The following is a 24,064-nucleotide window of genomic DNA, read 5'->3' as shown; positions in this document are numbered from 1 at the left end:
GCATAATTATGCCCTGAACTCAGTTGAGATTTCTCAGCGTTATTGTAATAACAATACTAACTGAAACCTGAGTGTGCTCAAAAACCCTACAGTGACTGAATAGTCCTCATTCAGGTAAAATATGCAGAGCTGAGATGCTGACATTTTTGGCTGCAGAAATCCTTGTAGAAATGAATTTGTTTTGATCAATCCCCTTGGGCCCAGCCTGTCAGATCTGAACTAGGAGGAGACATCATAATTCAGTGACATGTTTTCAGTCTTAGGCAAAAAAGAAAATGAATCAAAAGAAAAATCAGAAGTGAGATATTGCGGTGCAACAGCAGCAAAGATACCGGAACAAATTATTAAGTAATTAATTTGTAAGCTCCTAGAGCAGCGTTTTTCAAAGTTCGGGTTGCAACCCAGTATTGGGTCGTGGCATGTGAGGCTCTCGGTTGCTCTGGGTCAGCACCGCCGACCGGGACGTTAAAAGTCCTGTCAGTGGTGCTGCCCAGCTAAGGCAGGCTAATGCCTTCCTGTTCTGACACCGCGCTGCACCTCGCAAGTGGCCAGTAGTGGGTCCAGCTCCTAGACAGAGGGGCCACTGGGCTCTGCACACTGCCCCTACCCCAAGTACCAGCTCCACACTCGCATTGGCCAGGAACTGTCCCATGGGAGCTGGGGGGGGGCAGTGCCTGTGGGCGAGAGCCACGCTGAGCCGCTTGTGCGCCTCCGCTGGGGAGCCGGAGCCGGACCTGCTGCTGGCCGCTTCAGGCACAGCGCGGTCCATGGTGCCAGGACAGGCGCAAAGCCTGCCTCTGCACCCCGGCTGCACTGCTGTCCAGGAGCTGCCATATGTAAGTCTGCACCCCAACCCTGTGCCCCAGCCCTGAGCCACTACCCAACCCCCATCCGGAACCTCTTCCTGCACCCTAAACCTTTCATCCCCAGCCCCACCCCAGAGCCTGCACCCCCGGCCCACACCTACACAATGGGGAATAACTAAGTGGTACTACTGGTGAAAAGGTTATAGTGGATCACAAACTGAATATGTCTTAACAATGTGATGCACTTGCAAAAAAGGCTAATTTATTTATGGGGTGTATTAACAGGAGTGTCACATGTAAGACAGAAGAGATAATTGCCCATTATACTCGGCACTGGTGAGGCCTTAGCTGGAATACGGTGTGCAATTCTGGGTGACACACTTTAGGAAATGTGGATAAACTGGAGAGAGTCCAGAGGAGAGCAACAAAAGTGATCAAAGGTTTAGAAAACCTGAGATGGGAGGAAAAGTTTAAAAAACCCCTGAGCATGTTTAGTCCTGAGAAAAGAAGACAGGTTCCCCCTCAGTTAACAGTCTTCAAATATGTTAATGGCTGTTATAAAGAGGACCGTGATCAACTGTTCTCCAGAGTCTGCAGCTGCCTAGGGCCAGCGCTGAGGATTTAGAGTCCCTAGTGCTGCTTTTGCAAGGTTCATGCATGCTCAGCCTTGGAATTGCCACCCCTCCTGCAGCTAGTAGCTGCAGCATTCTAAGGCTGGCCTCTGGCAGTTGGCCCCATGGCTGTAGCCAGAGAAGCTACAAGTGGCTCTGTGACTACGGGGGGGGCATTAAGCTAGAGCAGATAAAGACACTGGAGTTAACCTCAAGGAACAGAGGTCACCAGTAGGAAAGGAATGTCAAGGAGAGCAGGGAAGGAGGAAGCAGGTCAGGCTTGCAGAGGGAGATTCCAGCTGGTTGTGATGTCCAAAGTAGAAAGGAAACAAGCATTGGGAGAGGTGGTGGTGACCAGGTAGTAGACTAGCATGTAGATGAGAGCATAAGGAGAAAGGCTGGTGTCTTCAGATTCCCAAGGGCTAAGTCCTCACTTTGGGGAAATGGTGTTTGCAGGTGGCTTGCTCACATGGCAGGATGGGGGCTGAGGGAGGGATCTGTCAGAACTGATCAGGTATCTGCTGCCTTTAGAACTCTGAGCTGAGACTAGGACCACATGGAGTGACTGGTGACATGGGGGGGTACTGGAGACATGGCTAGAGAAGGTCTGAATGAGGAAGGAGATAAATCTGTGGGGAGCTCCCTTGATCACTATGAAAGTTCTGTTCACTGTGGACAGTGATAAACCCACATGGGTACAGCTCAATAAGAAATATTGGGGGCTGAGGGAGCAGTGTATGGCAATGCATATAGCCATGTAGTGGTGTGTGATCAAAATGAAAAATGTCTCTGAGATTCAGTATCGGGTATACTATGGCACCAATGGCACTGCCACACCAGGCCCACACTCGGAGCCCACAGTGACTACATAGGCGCTCACAAATATGTTTGGTGCCAGGTCCCACAAAAGGTTAATCTGGCCCTGGTGAAGGCAGGACAAGTAATGGGCTTAATCTCCAGCAAGGGAGATTTAGGTTAGCTATTAGAAAAAACTTCCTAACTCTAAGGATAGCTAAGTTCTGGATTAGGTTTCCAAGGGAGGTTGTGGTATTCCCATCACTGGAAGTGTGTAAGAACAGTTTGGACAAACGCTTGTCAGGGATGGTTTAGGTGTACTTGGTCCTGCCTCAGCGCAGGGGGCTGGAATTGGCCTCTGAAGGTCCCTTCCAGCCCTACATTTCTATGACTGCCAAGTTCTATCCCATAAAGATGTCTAACTATGCAGCCTGTAACTAGGGAATTATGGTAAACCCCCAAGCAGAACCAGTAGCGAGCAGTGCTGTAAAATAATCACTCCTCATAAATCAAATAAGCACATTGCGGGGTTCAGAGAATTCTGCTGAATCAAATGTTAGGACAAAATGGCTAGCTGAGTTGTTTATGACACACGACTGTCAAAACAAGGGGCACAATCCTGCTCTTCTGGCTCACAAAAGTGTTCCACTGAAAGTGGCCAGGCTGTGTGGGCGAGCGAGGTAAGCAGGGTTTGACGCTGTGGCTCAGTGCTATAGTACACTTATAAAGGCACTGATTTTAGGTGGAACCAAATGGTGACCCAGAAACCCAAGGTGCTAGAGTTTGGGGGATTTCCTAAAATAACACTAGCTCTCCAAGGAGATCAGTATCACTACTCCCATTTTACACAAGGGGAAACTGAGGCACAGGGGGTAGACATGACTTGCCCAAAGTCATACAGAAGGTCAGAGCCAGGAATAGAACCCAGGTCACCAGAGTCCTGGTCCAATGATCTAGCCACTCAGCTACACTCTTTCCCATATAACACTCACTGACTTCAATGGGACTCGAGTACATGTTTAACTTAAGTGCTGTCCTAAATCAGGACCCAGGGGAGAACAGATGGGTGCAGAAAGAAGCAGGTTTTTTCATTTTCCACTGATGAAACAGTATCTGTGACAGAAGGACAGAACTCTCTGAAGCTGAAAAATTAATGAGGAAACACTTCTCTGGAGGGAAAGACAGAATTCCTCCCCGCTCTTGCTGCCGCATGAGAATAGGACTTTCCATCCTCCCCACCACTTGTAAAGAGTTCACAGCCACTTTATGGTTGTTCCTTTGCTGCTCAGAAAATCCCTGCTGCATAGGGGATGAACCTCAGAGCCTCCCGGTCCAAAAGCACAAGTCCATATTTCATTAAAGGGAGAATTGCCCTTGTTTGTTAGCAGTCTAGGATCTATGAGACACAGCAGAGCCGAGATGGAAGGACAGGCCAGGGCGGTGATGACAGATACAAATATTAGCCAGTTCATTACTGTAAATCACTGCAAAATCAGAATGAGAATTCTGGTGCCCTTAGGTGTCTAGGCACATATACACAGATACTTCAGTAGGCAGTGGAGTTTAAGGGGAAGAGAAGGATAATCCTACCTTCTTACCCGGGGATCGAATTAAAATGAAACGGTTTTTCCTTTTCAAGAGAGCACGCAAATCCTGGCACTTCTCATAGCTCTCCAGTTCCACTGTTTCTAAGCATTTCTGTTCCTCCTGCAGAGCGGGGAGAGAAGGGGAAAGAAAACCTTTATCTGTAACATGACACCTCTAAATCAAATGCATACCAACAACCTCTGCAGTTTCATCCCACCTTTATGTCTCCCCAATGCATTTCTTCCTTTAAAACAATCCATGTGCAATTATAGTTATGCAGGCACCAAGCCTCCATAACTCAAGCAAATGCCTCATGGAAGAAAATCCGCTGCTCTATAGGCTGTATGGCATTCAGTAGAGGAATTAGCTCCCATGACTCTTGTTGCTCTGAGCAGAATTGACAAAACTTTGCACTTGTGTAGTGCCTTCTATCAAGATCTCAAAGTGCTTTACAAGCCTTAACTTAGCCTCGCAGTCCTCCAGTGCATTAGGTAAATGTTATCCCTGTTTTGCATATGGGGAAACTGAGGCACAGACCGTGACTACTCAGAATCACACAGGGAGTCTGGCAGAACAGGGATAAGATCTCCAGGATCTCTTGTGCTGCGGGCTTGGGTCACCTTTCCCCTCAATAAGGACAAGGTCAGTGATGGCCGTAGGTTGTTTAAGCACATTTTTTTCTGTCTGCAAGTTTTTGCTGTCAAACAGAATTATTTTCTTACAAAGAAAGCAGCACTACCACTGCCAGTGCCTTGCTGAGGCCTAGCCATCCCTGGGGTAATGCCCCTGAAGTCCATGATGTTTTCAATCAGACCCACTCGGCCCATTCTTCAGAATGATATAGCTAAAATGTCATGCACACATTGTCCTGGTTCAGCGTAGTTACACAGAAACAGCATCGTTTTCAACTGCTCCATTTGGTAGGGAACACAGTGTAACACACAGGGAATATTATTATGTATTTATATCACAGAGGTGCCAATCTCATTTGGGCCCCACTGTGCAAGGTGTTGTACAAACACATAGCTGGGGGGTGGGTCCCTGCCTGGAAGAGGTCACGATTAGCTCAGTGTTCATACATATTAATCTCTCACATTAGTGTGGCAAACCCTGAAGCCGCATAAGTGGCAAACAGCAGCCTCTGGAGGCAGCGCATCAGGACATTCACAGAAGGGGAGAGAGCGAAGAAGCAACACAGAGGTCTCTGAGATGTGAACCAAGGGTGTTCCGCTTAGACATGGGTTCTGACTGGGACTCGGGTGACAACTCCCATGGACTTTATGGAAGGTAGGGATCAGGCCCTGTCTGTCGCACACTAAAACTCCAGCTGTGAGCACCCCCAAATTGTGGGTTCGGTCTCCGCTCCAAGCGTTGTGGCTCAGACCTGCCTCTGTCAATGATTAGCAAACACCAGGGAAACAGTGTGGAGGAAGAGTGTAGGCTGTGGACTGCATGTTCTAGCCAGGAAGTCACTGAACAGTTAGAGGCAGGGAACAGTCACAAGGAAGTGAGCTGAGGGGAATTTCCTTGGTTTACCATCCGACATTTAAGTCACAGGGGCCAGCTCTGTCTGTGTTGCAATTTCTTTCATTGCATTATATTTGCAAAGGAGGCTCCAGCTGCAGTGCTGGGATGCAGAGCAGGGTGTGGGCAACGCAAAGTTGCCTGGACCTAACTTAGGTTTGGATTTTTTGTAATTAAAGTAGCATTTATTTCCATTTTAAACAGAGTAGGAGAGTGTGAGGGGAGAACTGGGAGCATTTGCATCAGTGTCTGATGTGCAGCTCCTGCTCACACTGAAACCAACTCACTCCAAAAATGAAGGATCAAGTCAGTGCTTAATTTGTAATGAAATTGGTGTCAGGGCTCAAGCAATTTTTTGTACATTCATAACTGATGCAGCAAGCCCAGAGGTGCTGGGGCTATGAACTGCCACGCCTAGAGGTGCTGGGACTCAGCCCTGGCAAACCCTGGCACAAACTAAGCACTGGATCAAGCCCTCTGTGTAGATGGGATGCATTCTGACCCAGGGCTCACACAGCCTTTCCTTGCCATATAATTACAAACATATAAGGGATGGAAATAGAACATTTAATAATCCCTACAAGCCAGCAAATGACAGAGGAGAGTGAGGTCAAACACATGCGCCTATATACTGGGTGATCTCAGCTTGGTTGTTAGAGGCGAGTTGCCCACATCATAAAATTGCCACCCAGTTAGTCGCCTCTCTGTGCAAGTCTGTGGTGGGTGAGGACCAAAGTGGATTGGCAGAGCTTTGTGGGGCAGTTCGCTCAAAAAGCCTGTTGGCAGTAGGTCCGGCTGTCCTCCATGCCAGCAGCTGTGCTCGCAGCATGTTTCTAAAGGCCATTTAATCCTCCTCAGCCCTCCACCCCTTCTTTCCTGCCTAAAGGGTTTGACAGGCACCCTCCCCCAGATCCCACAGAAGCCCTTCTCCTGTCTAAAGACTGGGAGTGGATGGGTCATTACACAAAGTAAAACCTATTTCCCCGTGCTAATTTTCCCCCTACTGTTACTCACACCTTCTTGTCAACTGTTGGAAATGGGCCATCCTGATTATCACTACAAAAGTTTTTTTTCTCCTGTTGATAACAGCCCATCTTAATTAATTACTCTTGTTATAGTTAGTATGGCAACACCCATTTTTTCATGTTCTCTGTATATATCGATCTATCTATCTATCTTCCTACTGTATTTTCCACTGCATGCATCTGATGAAGTGGGCTTTAGCCCACAAAAGCTTATGCTCAAATAAATGTGTTAGTCTCTAAGGTGCCACAACTACTCCACATTCTTTTTAAGAATAGTTGGTGGCTCTGATGGTTTTGAGAGAGTGGAAGGCATGGCAGGTGAGGGACCAGAAGCTCTACAATGGACATCACCCCCTCCCCTATCCAAAGCTGGTCACTGCAGCATTTAACCTTCACTATTTCCCTGGGGGGAGGAGTTGGGGCTTAGGCACAGCCAGGGAATAAGTGACGACATGTCCACCTCTGGCGCAGTACCGATGGGGGACGCAGAGGCCTCCGCAAGGGCTGACACTCTAAGTGCAGGCCCTGTCCTAGGGCACAGGCCTGATTTCTAGGCCAGGCCCCCAGGGGGGAGAGGAGATTTCAGAAACTGGAGTTTCCCAAGTAAATTACCCCCTCTAGAGAGGCGAAGAAAAGGGTGGCCTGGACCAATATGAAGGAGGAAACTCTATACAAGAGGCCAAAGAAGATTCTAGGCTTGGACTGTGTCTTAGGTCTTAATGTGACTTGTGTGTGTAAATGTGACAGTTTACCAATGGCAAGCGGCTGCCCTTTGTTCTCTGCCCAGCCAGGTCACAAGGAGATCCTACCTATCTAATGTCCACAGCAGAAATCTAGAACTGAAGGGCCTGACTCTGTGATGTGCTGAGTGCCAGCATGTCCCTAGGACCTTGTGGCAGTGATATACGCTCAGCACCTTTCAGGATCAGCCAGCTCTGGAAACCTGCTCTTATAAATGGGACTTGTCAGTCTGTCCCACACCTGCTTGGGTTCTAGTTTTCTCTTGCGTCACAGGGGAGTGACAAAAATCATTTTGTGTTGTACTAAGATACAAAGTTTTAATTCAGCAGCTCCTTAGTCTGCAGTCAAGAGTTTCCCTTTATATTGTAGCACAGCTGTCTGGGAGTATCCCATGACATTTCAACTACTGTTCAGCTATTGGTCCAAGAGCATTACACATAACTGTTGAGAGGTGACAGTTATTCACTCCTCCTTTTGCTTGACATGTGTTAGAGGATGATTTTTCATAGACTATCAGGGTTGGAAGGGACCTTAGGAGGTCATCTAGTCCAAACCCCCTGCTGAAAGCAGGACCAATCCCCAGACAGATTTTTGCCCCAGAGTCCTAAATGACCCCCTCAAGGATTGAACTCACAACTCTGGGTTTAGCAGGCCCACGCTCAAACCACTAAGCTACCCCTCCCCCCACTTCTACACTAGCTAGGGTTAGGGGCATTAATAAGACACTTAAAACCCTGATGCAAGAAAGCAATTAAGCATATGTGTAACTTGCAGCAAGAAAATAAATTCATTGATTATTCAGGTAGTAGACAACTTGACTGCTGACTGCTTAAGCATACATGTAACTTTAAATGCTTTGCTGGACTGGGGCCTTAGGCAGAAAGTTATTCACACTGGGACACTTTTACATATTAATACATGTATTCAAAGCATTGACTGTTTAAAAATCATGTGGGTACAGCTAGGTGAAAAATGGAAGGCTGCCCCCATCCCCGCCACATACACAAAATTTCGAATGTTTGTTGAAAAACCCAAAACTAAAATTTTGTTGTGTTTGGCAGTCAAGAATATTTGACTGAAAATTGCTGAAACCCTAAAAATGACAACATTTGGGGGGATTTAATTTTATGATTTTCTAACATAATAATCAAGTATTTTCTATGAAAGTTGTCACTTTGCATAAAAATTTTCATCAACCTGAAAATCCCATTTTCCATTTTTAAAAAAAGTTTTGATTGAAAACGTTTGACCAGCCCCAAATGTGCTATTTGTGGCTATCCACTGAGTATATGTCTAGACTGGCTGTAATAATAATTTCCGTTTCTGAGGATCTCCAAGTAATTTAATTAATTAAGCCTTGAAGTAGGGAATGCATTATCTCCACGTTACAAATGGAGGAAATGCAGGCAGAGATGGTAAGCACTTCACCAAGGTCACACAGGAAGTGTATTGCAGAACCAGAGACAGAATCCAGATGCCCTGACCTCCAGTCCTGTTCTTTACACGCTAGATTATGTTCCTTGATGCCTTAAGTGATATACATTTAATAACATAACTAACCAACTTTTTACATTAGTTCTGTTACTTTGCACAAAAAAGGATCAGAGGTAATTTCAAGAGTGAGTGATACTGTCTAATTTGTACTGGGACTGCACCAACTTATATCTTTAACCTCCTTCTGTACAGGAGTCTTTGTTCTTCAGATATCCTTTGTAATTCTCTGAGTTTCACTTTCATTCTGGCCAAGATACACATATCTCTTGAAGACAGGCAGAATTATTATTTCATAACAACTCTATTCTATTCTATATATGCTTTTATACCATGTTTATCATTGTAATATCTAAGCAGCTCCCTGAGAATGTGAGTGTATGTATTGTATGGGTTTGTGTGCAGGCAAAGTTACGGTTGTTGTGTGTGCAACATACATACTATAACCGGATCTCAGGTAGCACAGTCTGAGTTCATGTGGAGGTTAGGGTGTGGGGTAATGCAGATGAAGCCAAAATGGGATATAGGAAATACACCTAACTTCATACCACATCAACTGAAGGAAGTCTGAAACATATTAAAGGTACCTGAGATTTTCACCAACCATCTGCAGGTAGCCAATTACCGTTTGCCTTGGGAAGACAGCTACCCTGTAAAACAACCCTAAAGCCTGGCTAAGAGATGATGAACATGTTTCAAAGTGGACTGGCAAGTCCTAACTGCCAAATCTCAATCAATAGAAGATAACCACAAAGGATGCTAACACAGTATTTGTGCTAGTTTTATGCTATATTTTTCAGTGACGCAGTATGATGTGGCTAGATTTTCAGCTGCTCTTAGCTTTGCCTCCAACTGTGTATGCACAAACTTTGTACACATGAATGTTTCCATGTACAGCTTGCACACTTGTGCACTCAAAAGTACAAGAGTGGCATTTGGACCTACAAATAAAGCAACTCTTTGGGGCCAGAATTAGAAAACCTGGCCCTCTACTGACACTGATTCATTAAGGGTTGGATAGGTTGGGAGGCTGGTAAAAGGATGTGTTGCCTTTTGCCTCTTGGTCGCTGGTTGAAGTTCAGTGAGTTGCTGGGGCCTGGTCCACTGCTTCACAGACAGCCATGCCTATCCTAAAACTCTGCCCTTGCCAGGAGTCTCAGCAGAGAGGCCTTTGAAGCTGACCTCTCATCTCACCCCTTCGGGTCAGGCTTGGGACACATTAGGATGGAACCATGCACTACCATGTTGCGTAGGCTATACCTGGCCTGCGTGTAAGGAGAGACCTTCACTTCCTCAGGCTATTAACCCTGACCTTTCAAAAGCACAAGCAATTCCATTTAAAACTATTTGATTCTCAGAAGAACAACGGAAGCTGTATTCCTCTTTAGGCCTACAATGAGAGATACTGGAAAGGGATGTAGGATGATTATGGGGTTCAGGTTGGGCACTGAGCAGCAGCAGATCAGTTCCCCCTGTGCCACAGACTTCTTGTGCGATCTTGAGCAAATCATTTTCATTTCTCTGGGGCTCAGTTCTCTCTGTAAAATGAAGCTAATACCACTTCCCTACTTTGCTGGGTTGCTGCGGAGAGGAAGACATTAAGTGACTCAGATATTACAGTGATGGGGACCTTTTTATAAGTGCCTCACTAAAAAGAGCCATTTCCTTCAGTATCCCAGCAGCAAATCTGCACAAGCATATGCTGTCTTATTACGTTACCATGTAACTTTGTAGAATTTCCACTCCTAAGATACACTTCTTCAATATATGCCACTTTAATAGCCTATAGATATTACCATGGCCCTGTATTTCCAATAGTGGGACAAACTGACAGCCAAAGTGACAGATGCAATTTATTACAGGATATTACCACAGCCAGAAAATATTGTGCCTGGTTGTTATAAATGTCCTTTTTTCCCTGTTGAGAAAATAAAATACCTCTTTAAATGACATGGGGTTTTCTTTCCCCTGAACGTCTGTGGAGATTAATCTGACTTTAAAATGCCTCATTTCCTTCTGTGAAGATAAAAACCTCAATATATCTAGTTTTCAAAGGTGTCCCCTTTTAGAAGCCCATGTCTTCTTTATAGCCCCAAATCTGTGTGATTCTGAGCACTTGAAACTTCAGCTGGAGTCTACAGCAGTCTGGGTACTTGGCAGCTCGCAGGAGAGACCCAGTAATTTACAGGATTGGTCCCGTGTCTTGCCACAGCACCGCAGGTCTAGTTACTCCCCCTACACCCAAGCTAATAAACTTGTGCCTAACTCTCTGGCGGCTGTCGAGCACTTTATTTCGACTCCTCGTTTAAATGCTCATAAAAGCACTTCATGGTGCTGGCAGTTTCAGACCTAGCTGGAAACTTCCCATCAGGATGGATTTCTGGTGAAAAATGCCCTTTTCGCATGGGAAAATTTTGATTTTGCTGAACAACTTTTGATTTTTCCATCAGGCTCCCCCAGCTGCCCTCCTGGAAGGCTCCTGGCAATTTCCCTTTCTGCCCACAGGGAGAGAGTGAAGCTGCCAAGAGCCTTCCGGGGGACTGCAGTGAGACTTGGGAGGGAGGCAGAAAACGGGGGTACTCGGCCTCCAGCAAGCCAAAAAATTCGGGTTTGGCTCTCTCAAAATGGGTGTTTTTCAGGAAATCCCTTCCCATGAATTATCTTGCATTTTTGATTTTGGGTCCCAGTTTGGGATGAACAATCTTTGAAAAACATGTAATTTTTTGCACGAGAGGATTTCCATTCTCTGATTGGCTCTGCTCAGAACAAATGGCCTCAAAGGGGAAATGGCGATTGCCGGGGGACACACCCAGTGGCATTTGACTTGACTGATTTGTGTCAAACCTTCTCCATCAGATAGCACATTGGGGGGGAAAACCAAAAGTCTTTTTCAAGGGTTGCTCTTCCTCAAATCATCAAATAATATAACTGGTGAAATATTTCCCCATTCTGGTGGCCCTGACACACAACACACAAACTTTATTTACGTGCTTTGCATTACAATTTTCTCACACTTCTGGGCCTGGTCCTGCAAAATCTTGCTCACGCAGGAAATACCACTGAAATCATGGAGCCTGATCCTAGAAATCTTTACTCATGCATGCAGTCTCACTGAAGCCCTGCAGGACTGGGCCCTATATTTTCATGCATTTATAATCCTCATTGAATGCAGATGTGAGGAAAATTTCATTTGGCTCTTACTTCTCGGGTGATTGAAAAGAGTATTAAACTAGAGCCTGGCTCTCTAACTTTTCGCATGTAAGTAATCCCAGTGAAGTACGTAGACGAGCTCCCAGGAGTAAGGCTGAAGGAACGGGTCCTACTCCAGTGCAGTTTAGTCCTGCTTTTGATCAAATAGAAGGGAAAAGCCAAGTAAAATCTGCCTTGTGTCTGCATTTAAGGACCATTACAAATGCTCACAAACACACTCCACGCCCACAAATGGGTAAGTGAAACCCTGAAGAGATTGAAACATTGCAGGCCAGACATTTGAAGGCTGCCAAACAGCTGCAAGGCTGTGTCATTCACTTGAGTAGCAGGTGGGAAGTCAGCCTGTTGCAATTCAGTTTTATAATTTAAACAGCAAAAAAAAAATCCATGTCCCTCACTCCTTCCCACTGCTCCCAAATTGATATTCTGCTCTGTTTCTTACAGAATCTTTTTTTTTCCAAATTTGGCAATAGCATTGGCAGTTTCTTGTTATGAGTGCAAATATTTATAATATAGAGTATACTCTAAAATGCACCAGCTGTCTCCTCTCTATTGCATTTAACCTTCCAGGATTTTTCTTGACAAACTGAATGGGACTAAATGAACTCAAAGAAAGGGTGAAGGACAAACATCCAGTGTCGACTAAGGGCCTGATCCCATTCTGCACCATGCAGGATAGGGCCCACATTCAGGAAAGCCTGAGCAAACCGTACCTCATCTTCATACACCAGTAGCTGAGTTTTACATAACAGGATGTAACGATCTTTCCATAATCCCAAAAGCCCTCCACTGCTTTTCTTAATCCAGCCAGCTTTGTCTGCGGTCGGAGCACATTTTGGTTTCTCTGTGACCTCTTCTTTCACACCCTGCAAAGACACCACAAAAAGTAAAGGGAAGGAAGATTACTGTCAGTTGCACTTTTCAGACCTAGGCAGCAGTAGCTACGTATTCCAAAGGGCCTGCTGAGGAGAGATGCTGGGCCCCCCACCCCTCGCACTGAGGCCACTGGGATGACGTAGGGCCCACATGTGCTCTTACAATCCCTTTGTTCGAGCTTGGCAGGTCCTCTTTGCCATGCATGTCTCTCACCAGGAGTCACAATCTGGCCAGGGATGTTCACTCCCCACTGTTCACTAACTCTGAAGAAAAAGGTCGGGGTCAGGCTTTCACCTTGAAGGGAAAGGACAACTCGGGCAGGGTCCCCTCATGCAGCTTCCACCTCGGGGAGGGGCTCGGCAGAATGGACTCCAGAACCAATGCCTCAGGAGGGAGCTGGCAGAAGCTAAGGCTGCCTCTGCCACCACACCCCTTGTTAGCCCCCTGGAGGCACTCTCTGCACTTTCAGCATAGTGGCATAGCTGCACTGCAGGGGTTTTCCTTATCGCTGCTCTCCTGGGCCCCTTTTTAAATTCCCACGGTCACAGGGGCTCCCTGCACCTCAGCATTTGAAAAACATCACCCACATCTCAAGATGTTGTTGGCTGGAGTTCGACTCTGCTCTGTTCCTAACCCACTCTAGGAAACCCAGAGAATCTCCGGGGCTTACTCTTGCTCCCATTGTAGTCAATGCCGCAGCTCCCAAGATCCAGCCCAGAGCTGCTCTTAGGCAGTTTCTCCAGGCCCAGTTTTTCTGCCAGAAGCTTGGCCGTTTCTTCCATACACATGATGCTGTCAGCTGTGGGCTGCACTGCTGTGACCTGGAGAATTCTGGGCCTCTCTGTAATGCTGGTTACGGCATTCAGAGACGTGCGTATTAACAGTGCTAGGCTGAACTGCACCGTGTGACGCGAGGGCACCAGGAGCAAGAGCTTGGCTCTCTGCACTCTGTTGTTCCTCACACCAGCTCAGTCCCTACATTCAGACTAACTTCTGTAGCATGCTGATTTTAACGTGAGTGGAAAGGACTAGCAGGAAAAGAAGGAAGTTTAAAGCAACAGTTCCTTTTATTTGAGACATTTATAGTGGTTGCAAGCAGTTTTCTGTGTCCCCCTCACCCATCCCATCTTCATCTAACTGCCAATCCTTGCCTCTCCACAGCCACCTTTTCCAAACCTCCAATTCAGTGCTGGCACGGACGCTAGGGCCTGGATCATCCTGAGGGCATCCACTGCACGGACATCTCCCCTGGCCCATAGGGAAGGGGCGGATGGCCAGCTATCCCCCTGGCATCATGGAAGCCCTCCATGGGGCTGGGGTTGTGCACTCTCCCTGCGCCAGTCCCCAGTGGAAAAGCTGCAAAGACAATACCCTGCTTTAGGGAAGGTGGCGCTAGGGAAACCTCCCTGTCAGCCTGAGTCCTGGCATTGGAAATGTGGAAGATAGGGGCTGTAAGTACATGCAAAGGAGCAGAGATTGTAAAAGAGCAAAATCAATGTCCAAGTGTTGGCTGTGCAGCCCCGCTTTGTTTCAGTGCCTTGGTGTTTAACAAAACACTGGTGGGCAAATCAGTTTCCATTCTCCAGCCCTGCTCTACAATAACAGACCTTTTTCACTTATTCCCCAGGCTGGTCTTAGTTTCCATCAGCATGAGACACTACTGAGACACGCAGACGCTCACAGACAACTGCTGGCTGCATGGGTTTATCAGACACAGACCTGCTCTGCTCCACAGCTACAGGGCCTGATTCTCATCTCCCACACATGAGTGCTGCCTTCCATTCACCACAGTGATGTTACTCCTGATTCCCACCACTCTGAGATCAGAATCAGGACTGTGGGTTTAGTTCCCAGTCACTTGTCCTAAGAGTTCATACACCGGTTACAGCAACGTACCCCACCCAGAACTATTCCTGCTTAATCTCAGGTTTGAGGGAAGTGGAATTTTTGACTGTCTCAGGATTGTCTCCAAAAATCTCAGGATTTGGGGGAGGAAGCAGGTCCCACAGCCATGGGCTCGCTGCAGGTGCTATGACTGCAGCACATGGAGGCGAATCACAAGTTAGGGAAGTCAAAAGGAACGCAAGTTTTTCATTCTTGAACCCCATCATTTTCCAGATCCACTTACAATGGAGGGATTAATTACTCTCATGATTTAAAAAATAAACTGAAATGTATCTGGTGCCAATAACCTTTTCAGATGGAAGAAAGAAACCCAGGAGGGGGACTCTGTGGTCAGCAAAGCCTCCTTAAATACAAAACACATAAGGCACAAGCTCTTTTTAAGCTTCAGGACACGTTCTTGAATAGCCATTGCAATGGAAAATGAGGCTTCCACACAAACAGCATCCATCCTTCCCCAGTGCTCCCCACCTTTTCATCTGTGCTGCTTTTGGAGCGCTGACCCTTTCATAAGTCTCTTCTGCAGGAACAGGCAGAGATTTGGAATCCCTTACTGTACCTTCAGCTGAGCCAACTCCCCTGTAAACAGCGCATCAGCAAACTCGTGACTGCAACAGGAGCCGACCCAGAATTCTCCAGTGTATTTCAGGAGAATGACACCTTAAACACAGGCTGAGTTTCCTCCAAACTCTGTTGGGACAAGAAGCTTGTTCCGTCTGAGAAAAATCATGGAAGCTTTGCGGTCTTCTTAGCAATGCTAAATTAGCTTGCAATATGAAGGCAGAATCCCAACGCATCCCAGTATGGTCCTGGTTAGTTACGAAATGAAACTCTTCTTGTAGGAAAGACGTTCATCAAAGTCACTGTAACTTGGCCATTTTTTTTTCCCTTCAAATGAGGAAATGCAGAGTGCAGTGACAGAGATCAAAACCAGATAGTCCCATGGCCAGAACTGATTACAGATAGAGCTAGCGTAGAAGGACGTGTTCCAAAAACTTAGTGTGAGGTTCACTGTCAGATGATGTGAGCCTTGGTAACGAATCTGTTTCCATGCATCCGACACACAATGAACACACCCTTGGATTGCAGATGCCATTTGTCTGAACTGCATCTGCAGAGAAGACAGCCACGCCAATAGAGAGAGGGGGAGAAAGTGACTGAGTTGTTGTGTATATAGGGCCTTATTCCAGTGCCTACTGAAGTCAACGGAACGGCTCCTATTAATTTGAATGGCTTTGGAGCAGGTCAATACTAAGAAACTGTATATCCTAACATGTATTTATAGCAAGATTTGCCTGAGATAGCTGGGTCACGCTAAAAAGCAATTGAAAATGCCGCAATACAGGATGGCAGTACATGCAAAACTTTTCATGAAAATTAGGTGGTATTGTAATTCTTGTTCATTTGTTTTACCTAACTTTTTAGGTTGCCAGGAAGTTGTATTCTGTTGTGATCTGCCAGGAAACATCAGCTAGTGCACAAATATAGACATGCTGGTTTCCTGAATGAGCTGCCTTTCAATGTCATTCATAGGTCCCTGGGCCTGATTCCAATCTCACTTGCAGCAGTTTTACACTGGTGTAATTCTTCTGGATTCACTGGAGCCACTCTGGATTTACACTGGGAGGAGAATCTGTGAGCCCCAAGCACTTAACTTTACAGAAATCTCAGAGTTCTAACAGTTTTTTTGCAAGAAAATATTAAAACGTGCATGATCCCCACTTAACCTATCAGAGAGCAGAAATGCTGTCAAGAAATACATCCAGGGATGGACGTGATAAGACCTGACTTAGCTGTGCAGAGTGAAAATTCCCCCATTCCTGTTGTTTCTGTGGTTATAAATAATGTTCAGTGGAAAAACATAAGCTGTTAATTTATACTCCTAGAAACCTACCGGTCCTGTTACCGCTCATGTTTTAGTTCATTTTCCTGATCAAGCTTATACTATAAGAGGTGAATGTGCAAAGTGATGTTGGAGTTCAAGTGGTCCAGTCCGTACCCTTTCATGGCTTATATTTAGGACCGGTCCTGATCCTGTGCGCTCCCTGTGGAGCCACTTGTTCTTTAACATTTCAGGCTCAGTGATATTCACTGTACCCCTTTATCATATCAGGACTTCCTCTTTAGGGTTAGACTGACCCCTCCATGCTGAAATCCACAAGGAGGGAATACAAGGGAGGAGGATCCCTGTAAGGACCCCTTGGCAGCGCTTCCCCTCACATCACTCCGGGGCACAAATCTGGTCCATACCATGGAATGAGCCACATATGGTTCTGCCTCGAAACTGTGCAGAACTTCTAGGATGTGCGCATCGCCCAGGGGCTCGGCAGGAGCCATCCACATGGAGGGTTGGCATCTGGCTGGTGGCACCACAACCTCCTGCTCCCTGTCCATGTGCCCCAGTGGAGCCAGAACACTTGACCCACCCCCTTAGCGAAGGGCTCCCCAGTGCCAACAGCTTATGAGGCAAAGGAAATAAAGCCTGGGGCTGTGATACTGTCCCCAGGGAATGATGTTGGCGGATGGTGTGGAGCACCCACGGAGGAAAATTAGTGGGTGCTGAGCACCCACCAGCAGCTCCCCATGGCCCCGCCCCAGATCACCTCTGCCTTCTCCACGAGTGTGCTGCCACACCCTGCTTCTCCCCCCTCCCTCCCAGCGCTTGTGCCATGAAACAGCTGTTTCAAGGGGCAGGGAGGGAAGGGAGAAGAGGGAGAACACAGTACACTGGGGGAAGAGGCGGGGCTGAGGCAGGGATTTGGGGAAGGGATCCAATAGGGGCAGAGAGGGGGCAGAGTTGGGGCAGGGACTTTGGGGAAGGGGTTGGAGTGGGGGCGGGGCCAGGGGGGCACAAGCACCCATTGGCACCAGAGAAAGTTGGCACCTATGATGATGTGACACCCACCAACCCCAGGTCAGCCCTGCACCCTCCTAGTCTGGGCCTGCACCGATCCTTACCCCACAGAGCAGGCTCCCATAAACAGGTGGTGGAATGGTGCTGTGGAGACTGCCAGCCCCCAGTTCCCTTCCAAGCAGGCAGGGAGATCCATGAGCAGAGATGCCCACCCTGCAGACCTGGGGGAAAATTATCTAGGCCTGAACTTGCCAGCCAGCCCCCTGGCCTCTCCTAAAACATAAACACCAGACGCTCAATTCAGCATTCCTTGGGCACTACGATGGTGCCAAAACAAGGCATCTTTCATTAGCCCCATCCCAGCCCCTCTGGTGTACACGGCAAGTCTCAAGCAGCGGGCAGGGTTGGTGGACTCTGGAAATCCCTAGCCCACAAATGGGTCCTTTGGGGGCCATCACAAGCTGGCAGAATTTAGATCAGCCTTACAGCAGCGTATGGTCATCTTTGCTCCACTTCTTAGTCTCCTTTCCCTCCGCCCGGCATTGAGAGAAACTTGACCAAACTCAAGGATCAGATCCTAAAGAGGTTTGACTGTATCAGGAATGTAAAATCAAACCTATTGGGCATGATCCTTAGCTAGTTTGAACCAGTCTGGCTTCTAGTCTTATCCTTTCTCAAGAGAGAGGTGAAAATGAGCAAAGGCAACGTGTTACAGGTGTAAAAGTCAACATAACAACATTCATGTTTGTTACAGTGAAACAGGGGACAGTCTGCTTAGAAACAGCATCTGACATTTTTTGTGGAGTATTTTTGTTGCAATGAAGTAGGTTCATGCTAGAAGAGATATTAGCATATAATGTTAACGGGAGCTTTGCCAGAGCAAGGAATGCAGGACTGGGCCCCCAGTTCCACTCTGTGCTCTCGCACCTGGTATGTGGTTCACATAGAAGCATAAGGCGAAGAGACTAATTGCAACAAAATACAGTCACAAAAATTCCAGAGCAAAGGAATCTTGCTATCACTGGGCACAATTGACGACTGTGTCACTTCTGGTTTATGCTGGTATTTTTCTGTTGAAGGTACTAAATACTTTGTATCCTTTGCAAGAGATTTCTATGCTAGATACTCCTCTGACACTGGTATAAATCAGGAGAAGCTCCTTTGACAACTGTCAAGATTTGATGGTGTAAGAGAAAAATCTGGCTGTTCTGTCACTAATTTGAGTCAAGAGACTCAACACCAAGAACTGGACATATGCTCAGTATTTCACTACTGCAATTTACGTTATGGCCACTTTACCAGTGAAACATGAGTTTCATGTGTCCAACTTGGACACACTTATGATTACAAATCTTAGCAAGGATGTAAGACTTCAGAGGCTTTTTATTTTTTAAACACTTAAACAACCAGCTCTAACCTCGCTCCAGCCTCTCCCAGTATTTTCAGGCTCACAAAACCACAGGTTTAATTTCTTTTCTGGTATAACTGCGTCTGCGCTAGGGCTTTTGCTGGAATAAAAAAAGTCACAAAATAATCCCACCCCAGTGGACATTAGTTGGGGATTGGTTCGGCTTTGAGCAGGGGGTTGGACTAGATGACCTCCTGAGGTCCCTTCTAACCCTGATATTCCATGATTTCTCCTGAAAAAAAAAAAGCGTAATGACTGTGGTGGTTTCTGAACTAACCATACATAAGGTATTCAAGTTCCTTGCTCAGTTTCACTAATCGCATTTAAAGCAGATATACAGCAACTGTAACTAACTATGACTAATGAAGAGTACACCTGTAACAAGAACTACTCTACTTTTGATGAATATCCTAGTGCAGAGGCGCTCAATCTTTCCAGACAACTGTCCCTCTTCCAGGAGTCTGATTTGTCTTACGTACCCGCAAGTTTCACCTCACTTAAAAACTACTTGCTTATAAAATCAGACATAAAAATACAAAAATGTCACAGCTCACTGTTACTGAAAGGTTGCTGACTTTCTCGTTTTTACCATATAATTATAGATCAGTTGGAACACAAATAGGGTACTTACATTTCAGTGTATAGTAGACAGCACAGTATAAAATTTTAGTGTTATACTGACTTTGCTAGTGCTTTTCATGCAGCCTCTTGTAAAACTGGACAAGTATCTATATGAGTTGATGTAAGACCTCTGCGTTCCCCTTGTTGAGAACCACTGCCCTAGAGCCATCTGGTAAAATAATTTTTTTCCCCTGGGCACCTCAACTTGGCTTCTGATCTTGCACATGCAATACTGCAGGCCAAAGTGTTCTAACTTAGCTTTCTGTCAAAACTCTAATGGCAAAGCAGGTAACTAGACAATTAACTCTAACCTTTACCGCCTACGGCTGATCGTGCTCATGAAACTGCATTTGCAGTTACCAGTGGGTGCAGGATTCGAGGCTGTCTTTGAAAAAGTGGCCTGCGAAGTGTTAATTTAGCATTAGAAAAAAGGGCAGCGTGAGTGGAACTGCAAACTTAAGTCATCAGCACACAGAAGGGGCAGCCTTGGCAGCAGGAGTGAAAGCTGTCCTCCCAGCACCTTGCCAATGCGCCTCACTCCTGAACAGGGGTGACCACCTCTTGGTCTGGTTCAGTATCCAACCTCGTTCAGGCTTCGGCCTGCTTACCAAACCAGCTAAGAAGGCTGTCAGCTGGAAGGTGGCTTTTGTGATCTGGATTAGTTTCATGTAGGCCAGTGGATAATAACAACTTTCAGTCGCTACCAACTTGGGCTGCATTGCAGTCTCCCAACTGTTTCATTGCCAGTTTTCAGAAACCCTGGGCCTTGCCACACTGTTTTGGAGACTGAAATGAAAGTGGGGGGGAGGGTCAAAGGCATAACTCGAAGGCTTAACTTGTGCTGTGGCCCAATTCTTAAGTCCTCAAGCAGGATGAACTCCCATTCCAGTTAGCAATGGGAGCTTTGCCCATACAAGGGCAGCAGACTCTGGGGAAAGGGGGAGGAAATAATGCTGTGGCCAGCTGATGTGAGAAGAAGAATGACATTTGTTTAAGTTGCTTGCAAGCTCGTAGTGTTAGAATAAATCCTCGTAGAGACAGAGTACTGTGCAATGGGCCAAAGGTGCACAAACACCGACAGTACATGAAAAGAGAAACAACTGCCACACCCATTTCTCCAAATTCAATCCCTTCCCAAGCAGAACCTCCCATAGCTTGATATGGGAGAAGAGTTGACACCCTCCTGAACAGGGCCGGCTTTAGACCGATTCCCCCAATTTCCATGAATTGGGCCCCGCAGCTTCCAGAAGAGAGGCCCTGCAAGGTAAGGCCCTGGAAGACAACCGCTGCCAAGGAAGGACCCTCCGCCGAAGTGCCGCCGAAGACAGCAGCAACCGATTGAGCTGCTGCCGAATTGCTGCCACTATCTTCGGCGGCAACTCTTTACAGTCGGGCGCCGCATCCTAAAGCTGGCCCTGCTCCTGAAGCCCACAAGGTACTTTGTTAATCTATTAGCCTGGTAGATGCTCAGACCTTATGGTGATGGGCACCAGTACAAAATCCTTAAACAGAGAGAATTGGGAAGTATGATGGCATAAATAAGGGTTTCATTTTAATGGCTGGGTTTCATCATACTCATACTTAGAAAGTACAAAAATAGACCAGTTTCACCCAACCAATTTAAGCCATTTAAATAACTCAGGATAGTTAAGTCCACAACTGATTGCAAAGAGTTACAAAGAGATCTCATTAAACTGGATGACTGGCAAGAAAATGGACGATGAAATTCTACGTTGATAAGTGCAAAGTAACACATGTTGGAAAATATCCTAACTCTACAAACAAAATGATGGGGTCTAACTTAGCTGTTACCGCTCAAGGAAAAGATCTTGGAGTCATCATGGAAAGTTCTCCGAAAACATCTGTACAGTGTGCAGCATCAGTCAAAAAATCCATCCAAATGTTAGGAACCATAAGTAAAGGGACACACAAGAGAGAAAATACTAATTCTGTTTAATAAATCCATGGTATGCCCACCCTTTGAATACTGCATGCAATTCTGGTCATCCCATCTCAAAAAAGATATATGAGAATCAGAAAAAGTACAGAGAAGGACAACAAAAATGATTAGGGGTATGGGACAGCTTTCATGTGAGGACAGATTAAAAAGACTGGAACGGTGCAGCTTAGAAAAGAGACGATTAAGAAGGGATCAAACAGAGGTCTATAAAATCTTGACTGGTGTGAAGGAAGTGTTATTAACACCTTTACGTAACACAAGAACTAGGGGGCACCAAATGAAATTAATAGGCAGCAGGTTTAAAACAAACATAAGGAAGTACTGCTTCACACAACTTGTTGCCAGGGTGTGTTGTGAAGGCCAAAAGTATAACTGGGTTCAGAAAAAAATTAGATAAGTTCCTGGAAGATAGGTCCATCAATGGCTATTAGCCAAGATGGTCAAGTATACAACCCCATGCTCTGTATACCCTAAGCCTCTGACTGCCAGAAGCTGGGTCAGATCAACCCAGGATGGATCACACGATAATTGCCTTGTTCTGTTCATTCCCTCTGATGCACCTGGCATTGGCCTCTGACAGGATATTGGGCTAGATGGACCACTGGGCTGACCCAGTGTGGCCATTCTTATTTAAAAGCTAGAGGGAAAACTGTATCCAAGGAATTACTGCCATTCTGTAACTTGTTCACGGGGAAGCCAGAAGTCAGCAAGACTGTCATTTAAAAACCGGAGACCTTTATACTATTTATCCATACAGCCATTTATGCCACCCTCACCACAGCAGTGACCGCGCCTTGCACCTGCTACACTACGGATACAGCAGAAATTGCAACAGATATTAGGTTCTGCTTGTTCATGTTGGGCAGCCATTCTCAGCATCTGGTACATCCCAACTGCTGGATGACTGCTATGCCTGGTGCCCCATATGTTTTCCTGTTCAGGTTTCAAACTAACCCGTCCACGTTTGCATTCGGCAGGGAGCTTTGGGGGTACTTTGGATAATGCCAGCCGGCAGAAGGTGACAGCATCTTCCAGTGCCACCCAGGAGACCAAGGGCCCTAAAAGGCGCACGTTTGGGCCGGCTTCTAGCTTCAGTGGGAGTGAAAGCAGAATGAGGAGCTCTCACTGAAGCTGAAGTGAGTTCTCCTTTCCCCCTTATGAGCAACTCATCATCCATCAACAACAATCTTCTCACCCTCCACTTTCCGGGCCAAATGCCATCGCATACCAAAAACGAAGAAGAAGAAAAAAAGTCTTCAGGCCAAGCCAGGCCCTAGTGAGAGCTGCCTCTGTTCTCCCCTGTTCCCTTTCAGCCGCCAGCCCGGGGGGGAAGGAGGGAGGGAGGGACAGGGAGCAGACTTTCTTTCCCCCTCTCCATCCTGTTCTCCGGACTTTGTTTTTTAAGAACTGCAGAGCTCTGGGCTGCGCTTTCCCCTGGGAAACTCCCAGGGGCTGGGGACAGAGCTGCGAAAACAACAAAAAAGACTCAACAGTTTGTGCAGCCCAAGGAACTCTGCAGATTGCAACACATGGAGCTGGGGTGGGGGCGGACTGAGGCTGAAAACTCAGGCTCCTGGGGAGCTTCTTCCCGTCCACCCCGGGGGAGGGAGATTCTTCGGCTCCCCCCCACCCCCGGTCCTGCCCTCTGCTCCCCCGGGGGCCGCTACTTTTCAGGGCTCCTTCCCCTCCCCCGGCTCTGGAAAGTGGGGGGATGTCGAGGCAGCTCCCGCACCCCCCCCGCAAGTGACTCACCTCCTCGTCCATGGCCGGAGCCCGCTGGCGTCCCCTCCTCGCCGCGAGTCACGGGCTCGTCCCTGGCAGGAGCCCCGCGGCTGGTGCAAACGCCGGATCCGGGCGCTCAAACATGCCGGGCCGGGGGGGTCCGGATCCGCCTGCCCGGGGAGCGGGACGTGCAGCCAGGCTGGCCCCGGCGCCTTCCCCCCGCCCCGGCTCCCTCCTCCTCCTCCTCCTCCTCGCGCCGCTTCGCAACAACTTCGCGGCAGCCGCAGCCAGTCGGGTTTCCGGGGGCTGGAGCCGCTCGCTCCGGCAGCGGGAGCCCAGGAGGAGGCGGGGTCCTGGGAACCGGGAACCCCTCCCTGCGCTCCCCACCGCCGCCCGCAGAGCCAGCCTGCTGCGCCCCACCCGGCTCCTTGCCCTGCCTGCAGGGGGCGGGATCCCGCTGTGCTGGGGGGGGGGCCAAGCCCAGGGCTGACGCGGGGGGGCGATGTCAGGGCGAGGGTTGCCCCCCAGGAGCAGCAGAGCTTGGCCCCTTTGCTCCTCCCCTCCTAAGGGACAAGCTGAGCTGGCCCTGGCCTTCCCCTCTGGCCCTGAGGCGCTGAGCGCCCCAAGCCCCAGCTCGCTCTGCTTGGAAGCTCCTTGGGGCAGAGACCCGGCTAGCTGTGTGTGTGCAGACTACACCTAGCCCTGGACCCTGACAGCCTCTCCTAGGAGCTACCCCAATGCACACAATAATTATAGAATCACAGATTAGGGTTGGAAGGGACCTCAGGAGGTATCTAGTCCAACCCCCTGCTCAAAGCAGGACCAACCCCAACTAAATCATCCCAGCCAGGGCTTTGTCAAGCTGGGCCTTAAAAACCTCTAAGGATGGAGATTCCACCACCTCCCTAGGTAACCCATTCCAGTGCTTCAC

At 47.5% G+C, this 24,064-nt stretch overlaps 1 protein-coding gene across 3 annotated transcripts in view; it reads right to left on the bottom strand.

Moving 5' to 3' along the window:
- PLEKHO2 (pleckstrin homology domain containing O2) overlaps positions 1-23,692 on the bottom strand; it is a 115,104-nt gene extending 91,412 nt beyond the window's left edge. For 2 of the 3 annotated variants that reach the window (XR_012656578.1, XM_032766079.2), the window contains exons 1-3: positions 23,164-23,692; positions 12,504-12,656; positions 3,803-3,919 (exon numbers count right to left, since the gene is read on the bottom strand). Coding sequence is in view for 1 of the 3 variants with exons in the window: in XM_032766079.2 (XP_032621970.1) it covers positions 3,803-3,919; positions 12,504-12,656; positions 23,164-23,175 (282 nt within the window). In the remaining 2 variants the exon portion in view is untranslated. The remainder of the gene's footprint in view (positions 1-3,802; positions 3,920-12,503; positions 12,657-23,163) is intronic. The other variant, XM_032766080.2, reaches the window with a different exon arrangement.
- Positions 23,693-24,064: the final 372 nt, after the last annotated feature.

Source organism: Chelonoidis abingdonii, chromosome 9 (assembly GCF_003597395.2).
Source record: "Chelonoidis abingdonii isolate Lonesome George chromosome 9, CheloAbing_2.0, whole genome shotgun sequence".
In the NCBI taxonomy this organism is placed as follows: Eukaryota; Metazoa; Chordata; order Testudines; family Testudinidae; genus Chelonoidis; species Chelonoidis abingdonii.
The sequence above is the reverse complement of the archived record's forward strand: the minus strand, read 5'-3'. Positions and strand labels throughout refer to the sequence as shown.